This window comes from Cicer arietinum, chromosome 6 (genome assembly GCF_000331145.2).
Source record: "Cicer arietinum cultivar CDC Frontier isolate Library 1 chromosome 6, Cicar.CDCFrontier_v2.0, whole genome shotgun sequence".
NCBI classification, from domain to species: Eukaryota; Viridiplantae; Streptophyta; class Magnoliopsida; order Fabales; family Fabaceae; genus Cicer; species Cicer arietinum.
In genome coordinates, this window is record NC_021165.2 from 19,265,656 (window position 1) to 19,290,846 (window position 25,191).

At 30.7% G+C, this 25,191-nt stretch overlaps 4 protein-coding genes and 1 pseudogene across 5 annotated transcripts; 3 read left to right on the top strand and 2 right to left on the bottom strand.

The window, feature by feature from the left end:
* The first annotated feature begins 709 nt into the window (after positions 1 to 709).
* Positions 710 to 4,353, top strand: LOC101497771 (chaperone protein dnaJ C76, chloroplastic). Of its 2 annotated transcripts, none has more exons than XM_004505406.4 (9): positions 710 to 1,035; positions 1,662 to 1,790; positions 1,869 to 1,998; positions 2,246 to 2,366; positions 2,680 to 2,761; positions 2,883 to 2,936; positions 3,029 to 3,067; positions 3,713 to 3,816; positions 3,987 to 4,353. In XM_004505406.4, exons 1-9 carry the CDS (start codon positions 799 to 801, stop codon positions 4,030 to 4,032), a joined length of 942 nt encoding a protein of 313 aa, XP_004505463.1. In that variant the 5' UTR covers positions 710 to 798; the 3' UTR covers positions 4,033 to 4,353. The 2 variants fall into 2 exon arrangements, with proteins under 2 accessions (XP_004505463.1, XP_004505462.1); XM_004505405.4 differs by having other exon boundaries at positions 711 to 1,035; positions 3,713 to 3,812.
* Positions 4,354 to 5,751: 1,398 nt separating this feature from the next.
* Positions 5,752 to 6,802, bottom strand: LOC101498305 (uncharacterized). Its single transcript, XM_012717161.3, has one exon. The coding sequence runs from the start codon at positions 6,683 to 6,685 to the stop codon at positions 5,966 to 5,968; it is 720 nt and encodes a 239-aa protein (XP_012572615.2). The 5' UTR covers positions 6,686 to 6,802; the 3' UTR covers positions 5,752 to 5,965.
* A 1,948-nt stretch (positions 6,803 to 8,750) lies between these two features.
* LOC113786981 (disease resistance-like protein DSC1) lies at positions 8,751 to 10,134 on the top strand (annotated as a pseudogene).
* Positions 10,135 to 14,726: 4,592 nt separating this feature from the next.
* LOC101498642 (disease resistance protein Roq1) lies at positions 14,727 to 19,813 on the top strand. The gene is given in 5 exon segments (XM_073370344.1): positions 14,727 to 15,763; positions 15,850 to 16,948; positions 17,049 to 17,342; positions 17,713 to 18,932; positions 18,934 to 19,813. Coding segments are annotated over 5 exon segments (3,192 nt in total). The 5' UTR covers positions 14,727 to 15,245; the 3' UTR covers positions 18,995 to 19,813.
* A 2,830-nt stretch (positions 19,814 to 22,643) lies between these two features.
* LOC140920652 (secreted RxLR effector protein 161-like) lies at positions 22,644 to 23,120 on the bottom strand. The gene has a single exon (XM_073369454.1). It carries the CDS (start codon positions 23,118 to 23,120, stop codon positions 22,644 to 22,646), a length of 477 nt encoding a protein of 158 aa, XP_073225555.1.
* Positions 23,121 to 25,191: the final 2,071 nt, after the last annotated feature.

A 25,191-nucleotide genomic window follows, 5' to 3' on the forward strand; every position in this document is an offset into this window, starting at 1 on the left:
TAAAAATTTAACAGAATTGAGTAAAAATAAAATAAAATTGAAGAACAATAAGTTATTGACACTAAAAATGACTTAGTAGGTTTTGATGATTAAAAAAATACATATAAATTAATTAACTCAAAACTCCATCAAAAAAAAAATTATAAATTTAAAGATTATTAGTTTTAATCTAAAATCTCTTTTTATTTTATTTGATGAGATTCAACAAAAAAAATGAATTTGTTTAACATGTGACATGTTAATAAATCTAAAAGTTATTCCCTTTGTGTAAAATGAATAATATTTAATATTTTTATACATATACTAAAAATTAAACAATTAGAATGAAATCAATAATTATATATCAAATTATATATTAATAAGTATTGTATTTTACACTATTATAATTATTAATTTAAAATAATATACAATTTATAAAGTCACATTTATTTTAAAATAGAGATATTAAATATAAAATGTTAGTAGACCCACAAAGAGCAAGCAATGCAGCACATATGCACAAGATGACACGTGCCATTCGCAATTGAAACCCGGTTTGCCTCGTTTCACTCGCTCTCTAGTCTCTACTCTAGATTCACCTTTGGTTCCGTCTAGATTCTGTGGATGTCTTTGGTTCTCATACTGCCACCTAAGCATTACCTCTTATACTTTCTTGCAAGCCAAAATTTCCTCCTCCTCAAATATTCTAGATATAAATAAAATTTCCATTCATCAAAATTCAAAATATCAACCCTTTTTTTTATATATTTTTAATTCCTATGTTCAACACTTGAACAAACATCACCTTTGGTCATTTGAATGGCTCAGTTATTGTCTCCAGTATACTCAGAAGCTTTCAAAATCCACAACCCATCACTGAATTTGTGTCCAAGAACCTCATGGCAGATGCTGCAAAAGACTTCAACTACTTGGAATTTTGTAACAAACACTTACAAACGAAGAAGGTGTGGTAGACTCAGAGTTGCTGCTGATCAGGATTCATTTGCCACCACTGACTCTGCTGCAGCAGAGGACTATTATGCAGTTTTGGGTCTGGTAATAATAACTCTTTTTTTTCTTCTCTTTACTTCAACTACCTCAAATTATTCAACCATTTTTCAAATGATTCAACATGCATGTGCTTTATTGAATTTCAAAAGTATTAACTAATAAATTTTTAATCATTTAGTTGGAGATTCAATCTTCGAATTTATAAACTTAAACTTTTACCACTGAGCTATGGCCTCTCTTCATTAGTATAAGTGTCAAATAAATAATAAGAACATAAAAGTAGTACAATTCTAGATAGAAATCATGTATGAGAAAAAAAGTAATGAAAAGTATATTAATAATGAGAGAATTTTTCATTTATATAGATTTCAAAATGACTATTACAACTAACTTGCAACTAATTTAACTACCTGTAACTGATCAAACTAATTTGCAACTAACTTAAATTAAGTCTAACAAAAAAATTGACAGATAAATAAGAACAAAATTTTCCTAAAAAACCAAAAATCTAAAGAAGCAGCAGAGGTAATAATTGTATAGAGACAATAGGAGAACACCAGATGATAAATTAGGTGGATATTTTTTTTTCCTTTTTCTATATCTAGTGGATTCTGAGACATAATATTAGATGTTTCATGAATCATGATTGGGATTTTGATACTTTTTACCAGCTTCCAGATGCAACACCAGAGCAGATCAAGAAGGCTTATTACAATTGTATGAAAACTTGCCACCCGGATTTGAGTGGCAATGATCCTGAGGTCACAAATTTTTGCATCTTCATCAATGAAGTCTATGAGGTTGGTTCCTTTTTTGGATATCTTCAATTTTATGCCTGAGAAATTTGTGCTTCAATTTTTCTAACTATTGCAGTTCAGGTGCTCAGTGATCCACTTCAGCGCATGATTTATGACGAAATTCATGGATATTCTTTGACATCAATCAATCCTTTCCTGGATGATTCTAGCCCAAAGGATCATGTTTTTGTTGATGAGTTCAGCTGCATAGGTACTTTCAAATCACTCTTACAATCTTGCCTTGTATGTTAATAGTTCTGTTCTATGTTAGTGTAACTATTATAGGTAAATATTTAGTATATGTTAGTGACATCTAATATCTATGTTCCTATGTGTTTAAATCATATGCTTCATTTATGATAGACCTAGATAATGCTTCATTTGTGATAGACTTAAATAATATTTAGAATAGTTTCAAAGCATGTTATGTTATTATTCTACTTCATATTCTTGAACAGGCTGCAAAAACTGTGCAAATGTTGCCTGCGATGTGTTTGGAATTGAGGAAGATTTTGGAAGAGCCAGAGTATATAGTCAGTGTGGGAACCCTGAATCGATTCAACAGGCTATTGATAGTTGGTATATCTATGACTATGAGCATCACTCTAATCACACATTTGTTGTTTTCCTTCAATACATACATAGACTAAAATTTCACATTAATTGCCATTATGTATTTCTGTTGTTTTGATCTGTTCTGTTGTAATATTATTATGTAGGAATAAGTCTTGTTTCTAAACTTCAACATATTATATGTAGTTATGCTTCTTTTGATGAAGTTAAAGTAACATTTCATATTTAGGACCTTCAGCGTGAAAACGGCATTGTTTGTGAAGCAACTAAGCTAATGGAGATTTATGAAATTAACTTGACATTCATTTTTGTGTTTTAGCCCTGTTGACTGCATTCATTGGACATCAGCTGCACAACTATCATTACTTGAAGATGAGATGCGCCGTATAGAAAGAGTTAATGTAAGACCAAATTCATAAACTCTATTTTGTCCATAATTGCATTATGTCTTATTCTTAATGGATCTACCTAAGCTTTTTGTATATTGTTAGCATAACTATTGAGCTTCTTAAATTCGAGCAGGTTGCTCTAATGCTTTCAGGAATGGGATCAGCATCAAGCGACGTTTTCAGAATGGTAATAACTTTGAGATTACTGTGTTATTGGAGTATTTGTTACTTTTGCGTTGTCTCCTATAACATGATCTAACCATACAATAATAATGACAGGCAAATTCCAGATGGGAAAAAAGGCAGTTAAAATTCTTGGTAAGAACTCATTCACATTCACAATTTTTTTTTGCTTACCCATATAAGAATAACTTATTTTGATGCAGTAAACTTTATGGAAATTGTTAACTACAAGTCACTGTGACTTACTATTCCAAGCATAAACGTAATTCGATGGTTCAGAAAATGATTATCTGATAATATTTTTCTTAAATTTGATACAAATTGAGAATAATCTAGTGATTCCAATCCATTCTTGTCCACGATTAATTGAAAGTTTTACATCTGCAAATTCATATTTGTTGGGAGTGAGGGAGTCCCACATCGATCAGAGATATTGAGTAATCAAAGCTTACTTAAGCCGAATTCATGTGGATGAATTAGACCTAAGTCCAAATTTTAAGATAGTATCAAAGCTTATCATAGATGTCGACTCCTGAGTATAAGGGGTTGTCCCGGGACCATATTAGGCCGGAAGCCCAAATTATATGAATATTCTAATACTTTAAAACTCTTTGAAAGTTCTCAGTTTAGGTTTAGACCAGAATGTGAATCTTTTTTATGACTGAAATTTTACCTCAGCTTCAATGTTTCTTTCTTTGGTAGAAAATTCCGTGATTGTTCATTAGTTTCACAGTAAAAATGCAAATGATCAAAGGACAAACATTGATGAGTGTGTTGTAGGAACAAGCAAGGTTGAGAATGATGAAGCAGAAAGGTTACAATAAAACAGATTCATATTGGGACAATCTTCGGGGAAAACCAAGAGACTACGATCGTTCAGGTAGGTATGGATTTTTCTTGTCAGTTGCATTGTTTGAGATAGTTATACACCTTTGAATTCAATGTTGCAAATATAAGCTTCAGTATTTTGTTGTGGCAATTACTTTAGCTTAAGTTTATAATATGGTTTATTTCATTCCACTTAATAGTGTTTGAAATGATGATAAATATGCAGAGGAAGAAGTGAAAGAAAGAGCAAAAAGAGCTGCAGCTGCTGCTAGAAAATGGAGGGAATACTCAAGGAAGGGTGCTGATAAGAAGCCTCAAACATACAACAAACTTCCAGAGGCAGCATCCACCAAGGACAACTGAAGTCACCTCTATTTAATTTCCATTCCATATAGCCATAACATATCCTATCTGTCCCATAATGTAATTAATTCATCCATATAGCTTTCATAACTCAATTTCTCATTATTTGTAATTTGGGTAAATATAACAAACATAGATGATTTGTACTGAGTTAAACTTCTCTACGTTTTTCAAAGATATAGTATTAATTTACATAAAAGGTTACTGCAGATGATTCAGTGAAAACCATATATATATGAATTGATGTGCACCACTTATTTATTTCTACCAAAGCTTTGAAGAGATATATATGGATTGTTTTGAGTAATCAGCAAAGTATTTTCCATTTTGAAGCATATACTTTGACATGTGTCATTGCATACGTACCATCTCTATCCAAATAATCGCAAGAGGGTTTTGATAATAATCTTTTTAATGCACGTGACTCAATTTGATAATACAAAGGACACTTAGCTTAATTTATTCATTTATTTATTCAATAATCATAATGATCCTTCCTGGTATTAAAGAATCAGACACTTATGAGGCCCCAGTTTTGGCAGCACTATCTAGGACGTTTATAGTAGATTTTTTGTTTTTAGCTTCTACCAGATAATTTGCATATACAATAGAAAATCAATTTGGCTAGTTTTCTAATGTCAACTTCAATTAGAGTATCCTAGTATACCATATCCAAAACTCGAAATTTCACTTTAACTTCTTCTCATTGATATCAATTTTTTATTGAAAAAAACTGAGAAATTTCAAATGGATCTTTGCTTACATTTAATAAATGTAGCTTACTCCGTAAGATCAAACACCTTTGACTTCCATTAAAAAAAACAACTTTGACTTCAAAAAATATTTTGAAATTTATCATTTTTAAAATGTTTTTGGTTTCCAAGCAAGCTTTTAGAAAAGTGCACCACATTTTTTTTTATAAATAATAAAATTTTTAAATAAATTAGATTTTATGATTAATCACTTGTTAGAACATAATTTAATGTTTAAATACTTACGAATCACTCATTAAAGAAGTTATCATGTAAACAACTAAAGTTAAAAAAATCAAAACATCACAATTCTTTATAATATCAACCATGAGTGAATGGCAATTGGTGTGATCAACTTCTTCTTTTTCTTCTCGATTTTAATTAAGTTGTGGTTCACGTTGAATGGAACATTTTTCACTCCAATGCGATTAAGAGACAACCACCACTAGAAAGAATTAGTGGGTCTACATGTCTCTTTCACTCGAGCCCGACCATTCTTGTTATTCACAAAAGAACATTATTTAAGTAATTTGTTTTGGTATTTAATATAACGCCGCGTCAACCATATCTAGTATAATATAACGTCGTGCCTAAGTATTGTATTCCTCAATTATTGATATCAGAAAAGACAAAATTAAGGCAAAAGAAGTGTCTTATGCTATTGCTGTTTCCTACTACTCTCTTGGAATATGTTAATCAATGTTTTCCATATCAACATAAAGTATCATAAGAAAATTGCAAAATGAACTATTACTAGAAGTGTTTAACTTTTATAAATTATCCGCGTAACACTTTTAATATATTACAACCAACCATTCACATGATTTACCATCCAATACATTTGTTTTTTTAGGGAGATTCAAAAAATTGGGCCAGTGAAAAAACTTGGAAAATATATACATTTATTATTCTAGTTAAAATCTAATCTTACATAACTTCTACAAGAAAAACACAAACTTACTGCATTTGCAACTGCAACATAACATATTCTAAAATTTCTGCAACCATATTATAATAGCAATTGTGATTATATCAAATGCATTTGCTCACATTACACAGCTGCAACCGCAATTTAAAACCGGCATCATTGTTATCCAACAACAGATGCAACTGTATGAGCCCAAAATTTAAGATTGTGTTTGATGTCAATCTCACTACCCTTAGCTGGTACCCTCCAATTCAGTAATGGATTTCTTCTCTCTTTTTGGTCTAGAACATCCCAAGCTTCAGATAAATAAGGTTTGTCAGATACAACACTTTCATCAATCTTCTTCTGTTCTTCGTCATCTTCTTCTTTTCCAAGCCTTTGCAATCCAGGTATCAGAGAAACCAATTTTGAATCTTTATCTTCCTTAGAAAACACAAAACCCAAATCCATAAACCCTTTAAGCTCCTTAAACTCTAGCTCTGAAAAGCTTCTGCTTTTTCTTTTCTGGAAGCTTCTTCTTCTATGACTATGGCTATGTTTTTTCTCAGTTTTAATCTCACACTTTTCATGATTTTTTTCACTAGTAGTCCCTTTTGAGAATTCTGTGATTTCACTCATAGAAGGGATTGTTCTGAGCTTAGATGAGTTTAGAACAGAATTTGGTGATGAAGAATCACAGAAAACACATCCTGTGAAGTCCAAGTTTTGTTCACTATAGAACCTTACTTCAAGGTTTTGAGTTGGAACTAGAAGAAGCTTTGTATCTTGAAGAAGCACTTTTTCCACTTTCGGATTAAAGTTTGAAGGGTTTTTGTTGTTGGTGAGAATTGTAGTCTCATACCAGAAGGAATCTAGCAACCTTAGAACATGTTCTGCAGACATCACTTTGTTTGTGTGTTACAAGTGAATGACTTGAATTGGAATTGGATGCTACAAAGATATATATGAGAAGGTTGGAAAGAGTTATAAGTTTGGAGATAAGAAGGGAAATTGTCCATGTATTTGTGTTATATATATATATATATGAAGTGTGGCATTTTTTTATTGCCTCGGCTATTCTGGTTTTGTCTTATTCCAATTTTATTTGAATAAGCACTTTGAGAAATTTCAGGAAGCTTTCTTATTTTAAAAATAAATAATTAAAGTATTGTCTGGTTTTGTTAAAATCATGAAAAACCTATCATTGTCTTATATATTTAAAAAGATGTTTTTTAAACTCCTAGTATGATTGTCTTATGAGTCAAAAGAAAAAATGATTGTCTTATTGCTTGCACATTAAATCTCTTGTTTTTTTATTTCACTTTTATTGTGAATCTGACAAATGAATATTATGAGCTTATTTAATGATGATTTACTTTTTGAGAAATCATATTAGGAGTTTGAAAATATATTTTGATTGTCAAAGTACTAATGTCTAATGCAATAATTATTAACTATATGGTAAATAGATTTTAGCAAGCAAATGAATATTTTGAGTAGAACGGAGTTTAAATATCATCCGAGTTGTAAAATGACAATTCATTACGTTCTTTTCTTGGCATAATAATGAGTGTGGTGAGTGTTCTTCTGTGGTGTACGAGACATGTTTAGTTAGCGACTTCTAATGCGTTTGGACAAAAGGATATATGAATTAATTAATTTTATATTGAAAGGAGAGAGATCACGAGATCGTACACGTTTGAGACTGTTTGGTTAAATGATGAGTTATAAGAATTGATTAGTATTATTTATGTCAATAACATGCATCTTTTTTTTAAGCACTTTGTAGATGGACAACGTACATTTTGAAAAAATTTCAAAAAATATGTGAATGAAGACAAAATACGTTAAAGAACCCCGTAATAACGATGGACAATCCTAAAAAAAGATTTACATATTACATTTTTTATCACAATAATAATATATTGCACAATTGATGTTTGAAAATCCAAGAATGAATTCAACTTTTACTATTATAGATATTTTAAAATATTCTTGAAATTGCAATCAAACTTATCAAATATTCATTATTAAATTACTTTCAAATACAACTATTGATATTACCGTAATTTATGCAAATATCAATAAAGAGATAAATATAATTAATATTTTATAATTTCAAAAATCATTAAAAATATTAATAATAATAATAATAAATATAATAATTAAACTACTTCTTATGTTTTATTATGTGTAATTTTTTTTAAAAAATATCTAAAAATAAATATTATTTGTATTACATATATATAGAATTTTCAATGTAAAATTAATTTTTTTAATTATATTATTTAATTAATTTTATATACATTATTTTGAAAATATTTTTTCACGTTAGATTATTATAAAAACACGAATATTATTAATAAAGATAATTTGTCAAAATTATTATTCTATGTTGTTTATTTTGAGATATGATTGATCTTTACTAAAAAATCTTGATTAGAATTTAGAACTTCTATAAAAAAAAATGCAGAGTTCAAAGTTGAATTGATGTTTGGATTAAGCATTTATTTGATGTAATAAAGTTGCAACGCTGATCAAGTGTAATCAAAGGGAGGGAAAAGAGGGAAAGCTAAAGAACTTTATTTCCCTGAGGGAAATAATGTTGAGAACTTCACTTTTTGTAACCCTTGATTCACATTTCTGAACATTTCCTTCTCAAAGCTTTGTAGAAAGTGAAGTTCAATCTTCTCTGACGTTGTGACCAAGAGTGGTGGAAGAGCTTTTTTGTATTTACATTTTTACCCTTTCAACATGTTCACCACCATTTTTACTGATGAAAGGTTTTTCTGTTGATGATTGTTGACTAGATGAATAATAATTAAGGTATGCAATCACGTTTTCACGATTGTTCGGCTCAGGTACAGTTCTACTTCATAATTATACTATACTCCCTACGCACGCATTCCTCTTTCTAAGCTGGTTCTAGAAGAATGTGTAAAAATTGCGGTGATTGATTCATATAATATTTGCTCTCGGATCTCTTAAAGATCTAAACCTTTCTGGCTGTTTCAAATTGTTCAAAAATTCATGGCATAAGTGAAAGTGCAGCACATTCCCAATCAACGTCCTCCATCTTCAAAAGGATCATGTTGCCCATCCGTTCCTTTTATCCCAAGTTCACACAAAGATTTAGCTAGTTATTTTCTGCATTCATTGTGTAGTTTATCTTGTTTGCGTGAAGTCGATATTATTTTTTGTGGTCTAAGTAAACTCCCTGATGCTACTGGATGTCTACATTGGTTAGAAGGATTGAATTTAGGGGGAAACCATTTTGTGACACTGCCTAGCCTCAAGGAGCTTTCTAAACTTGTATATTTGAACTTGGAGCATTGTAAGTTGTTGGAATCTTTGCCTAAGCTCCCTTCACCTGCCGGTGTTAATTATGATTATCATATGTTTTCAAATACCAAATATTGGAGAGTGGGATTGTATATTTTCGACTGTTCAAAATTGAGTGGGAGGGAAAAGTGCTGTAACATGGCATTTTCATGGATGATACAATTCATTCAAGCGAACCAAGGATCCTCGTCTACCTTCATCCGTTGGATTGATATTGGTATTAAGATTATTATTCCAGGAAGTGAAATACCAAGTTGGTTCAACAATCAGGGCGTTGGTAGTTCAATAAGCATCGACCTATCTCTCATCATGCATGACAATGACAAGAATTTCATTGGTGTTGCTTGTTGTGCAGTATTTTCTGTTTCACTTTATGATCCAGCTACGGGAACATATGCATGGAGATCCTAAATAGAGTTAGGTTTCAGTAATTACGAAGATGCCTGGTATAATCCAATTCCAGTAAATATCAACAGTGATATTATTGTGGTCAAATCAAATCACATGTGGCTAATTTACTTAACTCGGGATTCATTCTTTGGTATTCTAAGCTTATTAGACAAAACACCCTGGGATATCAAAATGGCAACTCGCGTTATGGACGGCCATGGTTTGGATGTGGAGGTCAAAAATTATAAAGAAGATCTACAACAGATGCACCGCAACGGAACCTCCTTAGCTCAGAACTGCAAGTTTTTGGCAATTGAAGATGAGGGCCAACCACAATCATTCATCTCATTAAATAAGAAACCATAGTTGTAGGCTTGTAGCAACTGCAATTCTATCTACTACATGGTTTACATTAGGAGGCCAACACTCAACATTGTTGTCAGAGTAAACTTGATTCCAATCCACCTTGTTGGTGATAAGGTGAGAAGAAATGCTAAGCTAGAAATTTCTTCCCTGGAATAGCTACCGAGTAGTTGCAATTTGATTCTTGAATTTATCTTGGCATGTGTACTATATGGTGTGTTCTTTAAACTAATGAAACTTACTTCATCTTTGCACAACTATTTCAACTTACTTCTCACAGAAAATTTTATATACCCAAGTATAACTGACAATAGTTGATTTATAAAGAGTTCTTTTTGGGATGAATGTGAAGATTATTTGAACTCTGCTGATTTACTCAATTTTGTTCCACTTCAGTTTTCTGACTCAAACTGCAGCTACATGCACATAACAAGTTTTCTCCTTTTCATTCTAAACATTCTCAGTCTGTTTTATTCTAAATAAATACTCTTCATGCCTTCCATTCTTACATTAGCATATTATTGCAACAGCAGTTTCACATATTCAACATAAGATCGACATCTATTTGCATAAGATCTGTTTTTTTTCCTCCAGCTCCAAATCAGCTCACTTAACTCATGTATGATATGTGAAATTGAATGCAGATTTTGTAATACACATAATTTAATCATAGCAAGTAAATAATAAAAATCAGCCAAAATTAAATAGTGTCTTTATTAAGTGTAAGATGCTATGTTTTTCTGCACTTTCCCTTTTGGAGTAACTTTGTAAAGGAGAGAGCATAATATAAATCTCCTCTTTCTTCACTGTTGTAGGGCATAAGTTATATTTCACAATGTAAGTAGTTTTGCATCCTGCTGCCAATTATCCGAGACACTTAACATATGAGGAGACAAATACAGCTTTACACAATTTGGAGCCAAAAGGTATTATAAGTCTCATTCTAATTTTTTTGTCTTATTCTACTCAATGAATGATCTATCTAGACTATTGGGTTGGACTTGGAACTAAATGGGGTGAGGAGGACAGAATTTGGTGATGGTGAATCACAGAAAACACACCCTGTGGAACCCAAGTTTTGTTCAATATAGAACATGACTTCAAGGGTTGGACTTGGAACTAGTAGGAGCTTTGTGTAACATGTTCTGCAAACATCACTTTGTTTGTGTGCTACAAGTGAGTGGGTCGAATTGGAATTGGATGCTGCAAAGATATATGAGAAGGTTGGAGAGAAATATAACTTTTAAGCATGGACGACGGACCCAAAAATTTAGTGAAGGCACTATATATAACTTTCAACTAAAAGAATGAGTAAATAGTTATTTTTTTTTCTTAAACGTGTGATGTGTTAACTATAATATCAAAATTTAATAAAATTACAAACACATTTCTAAATGTATTTTGTTATTAATAATTTTATAAATCAAATTGACTAGTAAAAATATATTTGAAGATTAAATTAATAAACTAAACATATTTAAAGAAAAAACAATTAATAAAAAACACATTTCGATTTTAATATAACAATGTGTCACATATTTAAAAAAATATCAAAATATAGTGTAGACATAATTTATAACATAGATTTGTTCCTGTTCTTTTTATTTGTTTTTTAAAGTATTAAGTAATAAAAATTTAATTTTTTCAAAATTAATTAAGTGGAAGTCATTGCATACACAACTCAACAAATAGTTTCTGTCTGTTTATAAGTACAAAGATAAGAAGAGAAATTGTTTATGTATTTTTATTTTATTTTATATATAATATGGAAAGTGACATTTCTTAATTGCCACTGGTTTAATGCTTTTATCTTATTTCCATTTTATTCGACATGCACTTTGAGAAATTTCAGGAAGCCTTCTTAGTAATTTGTTGGGATTTGTGAAAATCACAAAATTCATATAATTGTCTCAATGTTTGTACATTAAATATTTTGTTTTTTCTTTCATTATTATTGTGAGTCTAGCATTTTTAAAGCATTTTCTTAGGCTGGCTAAACATCTTTTAAATTACACTCTGATAAGTTCAAAGTCTGAAATTGGTGGAATGTATTTTTTGATTCGACATTTTTTTAAAATTGAAATATTAATTTTTTCCATCATATTTTTCACATTTTGAAAATTCAGAATTCTGGATTTGACTTTTTCAAAAACTGAAATTGTTGAAACAATTATTTTTGGAAAAATTCACTCTCATTCCGGATTTTTTTGAAAATTTATTTAAATGAATTTAAGTTTTTATTGAGATAGTTTTAAAAGGCTCTTTCAAAATTTCAGAGTTTGTGGGGGATAAAGGGAGGGTGTGGAATAGATTTTTCACAAATAATTTAACATAGCTGGTAGTAGTTAGAGGTGGAAATAGCCTATGTTAGATTTTATTAAGTTTAAGTCTGACTTAATTGAAAAAATTACTGTTTAGGTTTGATCTTTTACTTATTATAAATGAGTAAACTATCATTTCAGCCTTTGAAATTATATGATATTGTCATTTTAGTATTTGACTAAGCAAAAAATTTAAACTAGTCATCGAATTATTAAAATAGTTTTTAAAAAATACAACTATGTATTATAATAATCTCTCAAATATATAATTTACTGTCAAAATAGTCAATGACCATAACCATTTTAACTTCAATGACTAAACTGATTGACATTTTGATGATTCGATAACTAATGTGAATTTTTTGTTAAGTCAAGGATTAAAATGTGAGCGTCCTATACTTTTAGAGAGTAAAAGTGTTTATCCTATTATAAACTTTATGTTTAAGTTTGAAATTGGTCTTTTAAAAAAATCTAGTATGAACTGTTAGTTTATTTAAAGATATATTTCTTATTAACTTTTTTAAATAAGTAATTTAACTTATCTAAGATAGGTCAATGAGATTATGTTCTATTTTTTTCCCTAACAAACATGACATTTTACCATCAGAAACTCACACAATTGCAAAATTTTAAGTTTAAACTTAAGACATATTAACATTTTTATCAGTTGAATTAAGAGACTTAGAGATTTTTATTTTACGTGTCATCTATTTAAACTTTACGTGTCATCTATTTAAACTCTATTTTATATAATAATATATTTAAATGTCAAAAATTAGTGTAGAATAGGATGTTTAAATTCTAAAAAATATTAGCAATTAACTATTTAACACAAAATATGAATTTTATATAATATAATATAATATAATAATAGTAATTTATTTATATTTATTTGTATATATCGACCTGAAAAATTTAAAAGATTTTTTCAAATTTATAATTTGACTTTTTAAAATAAAAAAATTGAAGTTTTTTTTTTATTTAAAAAGAGTTTTTTATCTGACCTTGACCTAGACCTAGACAAAAGGTAGGTTTAACCGTAAGCATATATTTGGTTCCTATTTTCACCACTACCTATAGGAGAACAGAACCAAAAAACAACCTAGACTCCAAATTCCAACCGTTGATAAGATGATGAGGTGTGTACACGAGTTGGGTTGGATGTTTTTTTATCAAATTTGATATCAGAATCAATCAATTTTATTTAAGTTGACTTGAGTTCTCAACCCATGAATTTTTCATCAAACCCAAATCAAACCAATGGTTTTTTATCAAATTCGATATCAGAATCAATCAATTTTTTATTTAGGTTGATTTGAGTTCTCAACCCATGAATTTTTCATCAAACCCAAACCAAACCAATTCGATTATGAGTAGGTTGTGTTAGATTTACAGATAATAAAAAAAAATTAAAAAAATATAATTAAATTTAAATACTTGAATATCTAAATAATAATAAAATTATATTGCAAAATATTATTTAATATTTAAAATACATCCACAAACACAAAAAAAACATTTAAATTAATTAAATTAACAAAGAATTCTCAACCATAATTCAACAATTAAATTTTAACTATACATCAATAGTAATATATATATATATATATATATATATATACGTCAATGGATTTATAGATTTAAAAAGTTAAATCCACTATTTGAATTGAATCTAATTGAGTTTCAATTGATTGGTTCGAATTAGATCCGAACTTAAACAAGTTGAATCAAAATACAGATTAAATTAGATTGGAAAACCGAGTTCACGGGTTTATCCGTAGCTATGAACTCCCTTAATAGCAAGATATCAGTTTCACAGGTATTTATTATTTGATTATGCAAGACCTAAAAAAGTTGAAGTGGTAAACCACATATAATTGTTAACTTAAAATTTATTCATTGACTCGGGTTGCTTGCTATATTTAATTAATTCTACATTTCGTACGCTGGCGTAACGCTGCTAGTTACACCTTGTCTTTTCCTATCAATTTCTACTGAAGATAATAAGTGCTTTAAAGACATTTCAAGAATACTTAATAAGCAACTAAAAAAGAAAATAAAAATTAACATTTTTAATACTTTCACAATATGAATTACATAACTTTCAAAATTTTCTTCTTTTACGTTTATATTCTTAATAAATATCTTAAAGATATTAGTTAATATTTTTCTTTTTCATGTATATCCTCGGACAATTTAGCTTGTTCAGATGGACGGCTCATCATCTCCAAGAAGAAAAAATAATTAGGAGAAATTGCATTTACCTCTCATTTCGAGGTTATCTTAAATGACACTAATACTCCATCTAGTTTTTAAAAGACACTCATCTCTCCTATATTTATTAACAAAATTATGCATAATATTTATTTTTTATCACTCTTTCAACTTTATTTGTCATTTATAAAAAATAAAAATAAAACACTTGAATACACGCTTTGGTTATGCTACTAAGAACATAACCCTACCTTTCAAAATTACAAATACCAATTGTATAGTCGTACCTTTACAAACGAAAACTATAATTGTGTCATATAGTAAATGACATGAATAAATGTAAGTGTGACAAAAAAATATTTGATGCATTTTTTTAGTGAGTATAGGAGAGGTGAATGTTTTTTCAAAGCTAGATGAGGTGTTACTGTGATTTAAGAAGACTTTAGTGGAAATAAATGCAATTTCCCCTATTATTTATTAATAAAAAAATTGTTGAAGGGTGACTGCATGCTCTATTTAACTATTCCAGATTACTGTCAGTTACACTTTGTCCTACCTACTCCTTCCTTCCTACCTTCCTACCTTTCAACCATTAGCCAAGTTTCGTATGAAGTTTTGGATTATCAATAAATAAATCAATTCCACATTTGAACGTCACAAAAGTTGCCAAGAAATCAAGGCTGGAAGTTTCTGTTCAGTGCTTCACAGTACTGCTTGTTTGTTTTACTATAAATACTCTATTTCATGCTGTCCTAACTATGCATTCCTTCCCTTGCAATTGCAGTAGTTGAATCTACACATGAATTAGCCATATATAATTTAGCTTTATTGAGATGGCCAGCACCAGCAATAATAGTATCACTCAAAGCAGCAACAGCTCTTCATCTCTAAGGAGAAATTATTATGACGTGTTTATCACCTTCAGAGGTAAAGACACACGCTACAACTTCACTGATCAACTTTTTAATGCTCTCCAAAGAAAGGGCATTTTTGCATTTAGGGATGACACTAATCTTCCAAAAGGTGAATCTATAGCACCCGAGCTCCTTCAAGCAATCCAAGTCTCACAGATTTTTGTTGTGGTACTTTCTAAGAACTATGCTTCATCAACTTGGTGCTTGCGAGAATTGGAGTATATCCTTCTTCACTGCCGTCAACAACCGACAAAACATATTCTGCCTGTTTTCTATGATGTTGATCCTTCGGAGGTGAGATATCAAAAAGAAGGGGACTATGAAAAAGCCTTTGTCAAACACGAACAAAGATTCCAACAAGACTATAATATGGTCCAACGATGGAGAGAAGCTCTCACACAAGTAGCTAATCTCTCTGGTTGGGACATACATGATAAGTAAGTAATCCTCTTATTTGTGCAAATTTTCAAGCTTTTGGTGTGTTATGATTTGGTGTTGTTGGTTAACTGTTTTATACTTGCAGGCCACAATTTGCACAGATTGAAAAGATCGTTAAACAGATTATAAATATATTGAGTTACAATTTTTCTAGTCTTCCAAAAGATTTAGTTGGGACGGATTCTCCTATTGAAGAATTGGAAAAGTGTTTACTTTTGGACTCGATTGATGATGTCCGGATTGTAGGAATTAGTGGAATGGGAGGAATAGGGAAGACAACCCTTGCTACTGTTCTATACAACAAAATCTCTCACCAATTTCCTGTGTACTGCCGTATTGCTGATCTGAGCAAAATTTATAGGCATGATGGTCCAATCGGTGCACAAAAGCAAATTCTACTTCAAACTCTAGGCGAAGAATACCTTCAAACATGCAATCTTCACAACGCATCTAACTTGATACAAAATAGGCTATGTCGTGAAAAGGCCATTATAATTATTGACAATGTTGATCAAATTGAACAACTCGAGAAATTAGATGTGAGGCGTGAATGGTTAGGTGCAGGGAGTAGAGTCGTTATAATTTCTAGAGATGAGCATATCTTGAAAGAGTATGGAGTGGATGTTGTGTACAAAGTTCCACTCTTGAATAAGTCTGACTCGCTTCAATTCTTTTGTCGAAAAGCTTTCAAACTTGATCATATTATGAGTAGTTATGATAAGGTTGCATTTGACATACTAAGGTATGCTAATGGCCTACCACTGGCAATTAAAGTATTGGGCTCATTTTTGTTTGGTCGAAATATCCCTGAATGGGAAAGCGCGTTGGCAACATTGAGAGAAAGTCCAAACGAAGATATCATGGATGTGTTGCGGTTAAGTTTTGATGGGCTGGAAAAAATGCAAAAGGAAATATTTCTTCATGTTGCTTGTTTTTTCAATGGGTGTAAGGAGAAACATGTTAAGAATGTTCTAAATTGTTGTGGATTCCATCCTGATATTGGATTAAGAGTTCTAATTGATAAATCACTTATAAACATTTCAGCATCAGATAAAATTGAAATACATGGTTTGTTAGAAGAGTTGGGCAGAAAAATTGTTCAAGAAGATTCAATCAACGAGTCAAGAAAATGGAGCAGGGTGTGGATCTACGAACAATTCTACAATGTTATGTTGGAGAATATGGTATAGTGGTTGTTTGAAATTAGATAATTTAATTCCATATTTGTTAAAGCTATATATTGAAAGTTATTCGAGTTTTTCTTTCTTTTCTGCAATGTTTTAGGAAAAGAAGGTTGAAGCCGTATGTTTTGTTAGAGAGGAAAGAAAAAAGAAAATATTGATCAAGGATGAAATATTGATCAAGGATGAAACATTGTCAAAAATAAGTCATCTTAGAATGCTCATACTCAAAGGAGTGACTTTTTCAGGAAACATCACGTGTCTTTCTAGCGAGTTAAGATATCTAGAGTGGGATAGATATCCTTTCAAGTATTTGCCATCAAGTTTTCGTCCCAACCAACTTGTTGAATTAAACTTGAGGAATAGCAACGTCAAACAACTGTGGAAAGACAAGAAGGTACTATAAATTCTCTTTTTAGTTTTTTCTCTCTTAATAACACGAAAAAATAAATAAATGCATCCCTTTTTTTATGGTAAAATAATGAGCAAAGGGAAACATTGTCTTTATTTTGTTAGTATTAGATAAGTAGTTAGTTTGACAACATTTTATCTTTATCGTTGATTAGTTAAATTGTAAGTTAGTTTTATATTTGTTATAGCTAATTGGGTTTGTTGAGGTATGTTATGACCTATATATAACCCCTCATTTGTAATTATTTTGTTCAATCAATTAACGAGATTATTAAGAAATATTTTATTTTATTCGTTTTGTAATATGGTATCAGAGCTAACTACCTATCTAATAGTTGGCAGTTGGTCTTTGACAGTATTTGCCCAATTTGAGAATTTTGGATTTGGGCTACTCAAAAAATCTAAGAAAGATGCCAGATTTTGGAGAGATCCCAAATCTTGAGGTGCTAGATCTTGAAGGATGTGTAAAACTGGAGCAGATGGATCCATCTATTGGGGTTCTAAGAAAGCTTGTTTTCTTAAATTTGAAATATTGCAAAAATCTAGCAAGCATACCCAACAACATATTTGGTATGAGCTCCATCAAATGTTTATATCTTCCGGGGTGTCCCAAAGTGTTTAAGAATTCATGGCAATTGAAAAAGCCTAATTCAAGTGAAATTTCCTCACATTCCTTGTATCACAAAGATTTAACTGGTTGTTTGCGGCCTTCCTTGCTTAGCTTATATTGTTTGCGTGAAGTTGATGTTAGTTTTTGCGGTCTAAGCCAACTCCCCGATGCAATTGGATGTCTACATTGGCTAGAAGGATTAAATTTAGGAGGAAACAATTTTGTGACAGTACCTAGTCTGAGGGAGCTTTCCAAACTTGTATATTTAAACTTGGAGCATTGCAAACTGTTGGAATCTTTGCCTGAGCTTCCTTTTCATACTGCTAATATCGATCACAATCTTCATATTAACTTATATGAGAATATAAAAGGATTGGTCATTTTCAACTGTCCTAAATTGGGTGAGAGGGAACGTTGCAGTATCATGGCATTTTCATGGATGATACAATTCATTCAGGCAATCCAAGAATCATCTACCTCTGTTGATTGGATTGATATTGTAATTCCAAAAAGTGAAATACCAAGTTGGTGCAACAATCAGAGTGAGGGTAATTCAATAAGAATAGACTCGTCTCCCATTTCTTATGACAATAACAACCATATCATTGGCATTGCTTGTTGTGCTGTATTTTCCGTTGCACCTGGTAATCCAACTACCACAACAAATGCAAAAAGAACCCAAATAAAGCTAGATTTTACTAATTGTAATACTAACTGGTGGTGGAATGGCATCGTTCCAGTAATTCTTGAAAGAGAACTTGTTGCGGTCAAATCAGATCACATGTGCCTAATGTATTTCCCTCTGGAATCATTCGTTAATATTCTCAAGTTTGTAGACAAAACTCTCATGCATCTGGATATGAAAGTTTTTGTTATTAAGAACAACAAAGGTCTGGATCTGGAGGTGCAGAGCTGTGGATATTGTTGGATATATAAACAAGATCTACAACTGATGCATGCATCGCTGCAGAAATTTCGTAGCTCGGAAGTGCAAGTTTTTGGCAATTGAAAGTGAGGTACAACCATAATCATTCATCTGATTATATTAAACCATAACTTGTATAGCAACTCTACTCTCACTCGATTAATTAGTATGTCTTATTCTAGATTATTATAACTACTCTTCATGCCTTCCATTCTTGGGTTATATTTCTTAAATTGATATAGTATAGCTACTGCAGTTTCACATATTGTTCAAAAGATATACATTTATTTACATAAAAATAAAAAATGAAGTTACAAATATGAGCTGGGATAGGCTAACAGCATATTTTTACAATGAATTATCTATTTGGATATAATTATTTTTCTCCTCTAGCCCCAAATCAGCTCATATTAAATGGGCTGTGAATTCGAACTTTGGTTATATACACAATTTAATCATATGTACCGAGTAAATACTAAAAATTTGGACAAATTAAATAGTCTTCATTATGTGTAAATATGCTATGCTTTTCTGCACTTTCCTTTTGGGGTGACATTGTAAATGACAGAACATCGTGTAAATTTCCTGTTTCTTCATTGTTGGTGACTTGGTGGTGCAAAATCTGCAGATCATAGGTAGTTCTTGGTTCATCATACATACTACTCAATGAATTGTGATTTCTGGCTAGACTACTGGGTTGATGTCGTTGATGGTTGCTTCAGAGTTATCATGTGTAGTACAATGCTCATTGCTCAGAAAAATTACTCATGGTCTAGTTTTTTTTTTCCTCCTATATTGAAATTGTATTCTACTCATGTTCATGTTGCGTTCCATTTGGGTCAGTTCTGCTAGTGTCTTGTTCAAGAAACTCAAGGATAAGATGAAAACTGATGACATATTAATACAAGTTCTATTTAATGCAGTGAGTTTTGGTTAATTTTTTATAAAATGAATAGGTTGGGATATAAATACAGTTTGTATAGATTTTGATTTCTTTTGGGATGTTTTCTTCTTGATAGTAAATATCATTGAAACGATGGACAGTCAATTACATAAGATAGCATGAATTTGGGTTTGGGCATTTCTCTCCCAAGTTCTCAAACCAAATTGATTACCACTCGTACCTTAGGTATCAACTTTAGTACTCGTATCTTTACCCTCTTGGTATCTAAGTGCCCGTACTCATATTTATTATTCACGCTTTAACTAAAATCGATCTATAAATAAATTATTTTGTTATGATTAAATTTAAAAATTATCCAAATATTTTAAATTCAATCATAAAGTATTATAAACCAAAATATTTTCTAACTCAACATTTCAAATAATCAATCATTGCAATACACATTCAAATATTTATAATAATACTTTATGAAGTTGCAAGTCCTACGACAATATTATTTGAGATCCGTAAAAACAATTGATAGAAATTTGTAAGTATAGTTATAAAGTCACTATTAATAAGACATAACTCTTAGTTATAAAGTCACAATTATTTACATATTTATTATAATCAAATTCTTAAAAAGTTTGCAAACGTTTATCTTTCGTTTATAAATATTGTAGTGGTCCAATGATATTAATAGATTTTAAAACATAAAAGAAAATAATTAATTAAACTAAACACTAATATAATAAATAAATAATATATTTATATTAGTGTGAGTGTAGGGCGGGGTGGATACTATAGTACCTTTGTACCGCTTAATTTTATAGGTAATTATCTGTTCCCATACTTGGATATGCGGGTTTTTATCCTGTCTATTGTAGGATTTTTTTTGCGGATACCCATTAGATCTGGATTGATCTCTAATAATCATTCCATGAGCACCATTTAGATGTCTTTTAACAAAAAAAACATGGAACTATCTTCAAATTGTTTTAACAAGACAATGCAGTCCCTAATGACTTGTTATATGACAGCCAGACACAGTTCCTGGTTAATGCATTTCACCACCATCTCTGCATCATGTTCTACATAAGGTTATCTTTTAAGAAACTTTTTAAATAAAAAATTAGGGTTAAATATAATTTTAATCTTTATAAAATTTCAACATTTCAATTTTAGTCTTTGTAAAATAAAATTACAATTTTTAGTCCATTCAAAATTATCCAACAAACAACTCTAATTTCTGCTGAAACAAAATTGTCCTTCTACTTTAAAATATTTTGAATTATTTTTTTCAAGCATCTTTAGAATATTTTAAAAAACTCATTCATAAAAATTTAAATTTTTTAAAAGTGACAAATGTGGATTTAGAAATCGAATTTTGAATTTATTTTTTATGAAAATATTTATTATAATTTTGTCAACATGTTTAGAAAAATTCATTCAAAATTGTATGTTAACTTAGTAGTATAAACTAAAATTGTATGTTTGATAATTTTATATAGACTAAAAATTGTATCTTAATTTTTTGTCTTAGAAGATATAGTAAATTTTATCATAATTAACTCACACAACTGCGAGGTCTCGAGTTCGACATTTTATTAAGATTTAAGGACAAATTGTATTTTTATTTTATAATAACATAAATTTGAAAGGTTGAAATTTTATTTTATAATAACTAAAAACATATTAAATCCAAAAAATTAAAACACTTAGTATTTTCATCCTAATCTTCGTCACCTTTATCATTCTCTTCATCATCATCTTGTTCTTAAAACAAATAAAAATCACCAAATTAAACAATAAATCCTATTTCTACCCAACTCATCGAAAACAGAATCACAAATTAATCCAAAATAAAATCGCCTATTGATTCAAAAAAAATTGAAAATGCCAAAAAATAAATATTATTGGATATTCTAGAATGTTATTTTGTGAAACCCAACGGATTGAATTTCAATTTTTTTTAAAAAAACTGAGTTGAACCAAACCGTATATATAAATTTTTTATTTTTTATTTTTTTATTTGTATAATATATTATATTTATAAGTTATTTTTTATTTTTTCTATTTTAAATATAATCAGTAATTGTTATTTCCTAATATTATATTTACATCAAATGTATTTTTATAATATTAATATTTTTTACAATTATAATTTAGATATTCTAAAATTAATTCAAGAATCCGATCAATTTTTTTATTATACTGCTTGAAATTGAAATTGAATGGTTTTTTTAAAAATGTCCTCAAAATTTGTTGAAATGTAATTCATAAAATGTTATGCAACAAATTGAGAGTTAGTTACAAATTAGTTAGTTAGTTATTGTTATGGATAACTTGCTTCACAAGCATTTTGTAACTCAAAAAATAACAGCTTTGTAGCATTAATGAATATCAGAATTTTATCTCAATCCTTTCTTCCTCTGCATTTTCTGTTTTTTGCTGCACTTGGACTGTGTTCATCACAGTTACTGATTGCAACAATTGTTATGAATTAAAATTGTTATGAACTAACTCTCAATTTGTAGCATAACAGTTTATGAATTAAATTTCAACACTTCCCCTTAATTCATAGCTGTTGAACACTTATAACACCAAGCTTCTTTCTCAAAAACTCAAATCGGACAAGTTTTAGAGCCTTTGTAAAACCATCTGCTAATTGCACTTCAGTTGGGCAATATTGTGCCTCAATCATTCAATTGTTCACCTGCTCCCTAATAAAATGGAACCTTGTATCGATATGTTTACTTCTGCCATGTGAGATCGGGTTCTTTGCAAGGCTAATGGCTGACTTGTTATCAATTCTAAGTATCAGAGGCTTCATTACTTCACACCTCATTTCCTTCATTACTGCATCCAGTCATACTACTTGACAGGTTGCAAGTGTTCCTGCAATATATTCTGCCTCACATGATGATAGTGCAGTCACTGGTTGCTTCTTCGTACACCATGATATGGCTGCTTCATTGAACTTAAAGACATAGCCATATGTACTTCTTCTATCTGTGATGTCTCCACACCAATCACTATCTGAGTATCCAATGAGTTCACTTATTTCACCTTTGCTTCCATTCAGGAATAGCAGAGCAAACTCCTTTGTGCCTTTTATATACATAAGTATCCTTTTAGCAGCTATCAAGTGAGTCTTCCTTGGATCATGCATGAATCTGCTAATCACACTTGCTGAGTAGCAGATGTTAGGCCGGCTGTTGCATAGATACCTTAGTGAGCCAACCATTTGTCTGAATAGGGTTGGATCAATTCTTTCTTCCTCACTGCACTCATCAATTTTTGAGTTTGTTTCTGATAGATTTGAAATAGAATTGCAGCTATTCATTTCAAATTTCTCAAGCAGCTCACCTATATACTTTTTCTAGTGCATAACCATTCATGTCTTCATCTTCAGAAATTCCATGCCTAAGAAGAATGAAAGCTCACCTAGATCAGTCATTTCGAATTCAGACTTCAGCTTGTTTTTCACGTTTTCAATCTCTGATGTTTTGTTTCCAGTAATGAGCAAATCGTCCACATATAGGCAAATTATCATGATTTCTTCTTCACTTGAATTCTGCACATATACTCCAAACTTTGTTGAACACTTTTTGAAGCCTATTTGAATAAGAAACTGATCAATCCTCTTGTTCCAGGCTCTAGGGGCCTGCTTCAAGCCATACAAAGCCTTATGGAGTCTATATACCATATTTTCCTTGCCTTGTATTTCAAAACCAGGAGGCTGTGACACAAACACGACCTCTTCAAGTGGACCATTTAGAAAGGCTGATTTTACATCTAAGTTATAGAGTGACCACCTTCTCTGGCAAGCTAGAGCTACTATTAGTCTTACAGTTTCAAGCCTTGCAACTGGAGCAAACACTTCATTGTAATCAATACCATGTTTTTGTAAGAAACCTCTGGCCACCAAGATGGCCTTGTGCTTTGAAACTTTTCCATCAGGATTTAATTTCAGTTTGAAAACCCACTTCACATCAATTTTCTTTTTCTGATCTGGAAAATTTACTAACTCCCAGGTGTGATTTTTCTCAATTGATTGGAGTTCTTCCATCATAGCTTTCTTCCATACCTCTATCTCCAGTGCCCCTTTATAATTGAGAGGTTCAACATCTGCTAATAATGCAAAATGAATGATATCACCTTCATCATTTACTGCATTATCAGAAATCAATTCACAATCATTAAGCCTACTTGGAGCTTGTCTGATTCTTTGAGGTCTCACGGTTGCTTCCACTTCTTCTGGTTCATCTACATCATTATTGTTTACTTCTACATTATCTGATTCATCACTTGAGTCAGGATAAATGCAGCTTTGCTGATTTTCTCTGTTGTATACTAGTTCTGCTTCCCATTTCCACTTCTCAGCCTCATTCACAATCACATCCCTACTGACATGTACCTTTTGAGTCAAGATTATTACATTGATGTTATCTCTAGATATGTGGTTTCATGCAACTTGCTCTTCAAGGTTGACACGCCTGTGTCTTTTTATTTTTATTTTTAAATGATAATAATTATATTATAATAATAATAATTAAATAAAACCAAACCTTTGCCACCTCATCTCATTCTCTTTTCAAATTCATTTTTCCATTTCTTCTCTCTCTCTTCCTCTCGGCAGAAAGCATTCCCCTTCGTTAACTGCGTTAGGTGCACCTAGTTACCTCGTTTTGATTAGGTAGAGTTACCCGTTAGATGGAGCCGCCCCTATGAGAAATGTCATCCGTAGGAAGAGAGGGTTATCAACGCGATGTAAGCTACCTAATTGATACGTGACGATGCGTTGCGGGATTGAGAGGAGAGGGTCATCTGTTAGATGGAGCCGCCCCTAAGGGAAATGTCACCCTTAGGAGGAAAGGGCTATCAATGAGATAAAGCCGCCTCTTGGTTCTAAAAATTTGTATTGGTACTTGTTTGATTTTTATGATGATTTTAAGGTTGTTCATTTTGATTTCGTTTCGTTATTCACTGAATTTTTAATATTTCTGTCAAGCGATTAAACAGTTATTCGTGTCTTTTGTGTTTCCTTTCTAATCGATGATGGTTGTTGTCTCCTCACTAAGTCTTTGTGACTTACCCCTTTATGCTGTGTATTTTTTTTTCAGATTCGCAAGCAGGTGAGTAGGAATCTATTAGTTGATTCAAGTCTCAACATACTTCTTTTTTTAGTAGGCCTCTTTGATCGAAGACCATTTTTTGTAACATTTGTTGAGTCTATATAAATTGCAGCTATTTTGGAGTCTAGAAAGTCTATTTAGTTTTTTTTTTTTTTTGGGAAATGTATTAAGAAATTTGATTATGTTATTTGAATTATGACTGGATTGAAAGCTGAACAGGGATTTTACAAAAATTTGGAAATGTTGAAGTTACAGAGGATACTCTGTCGAAATTTCGAG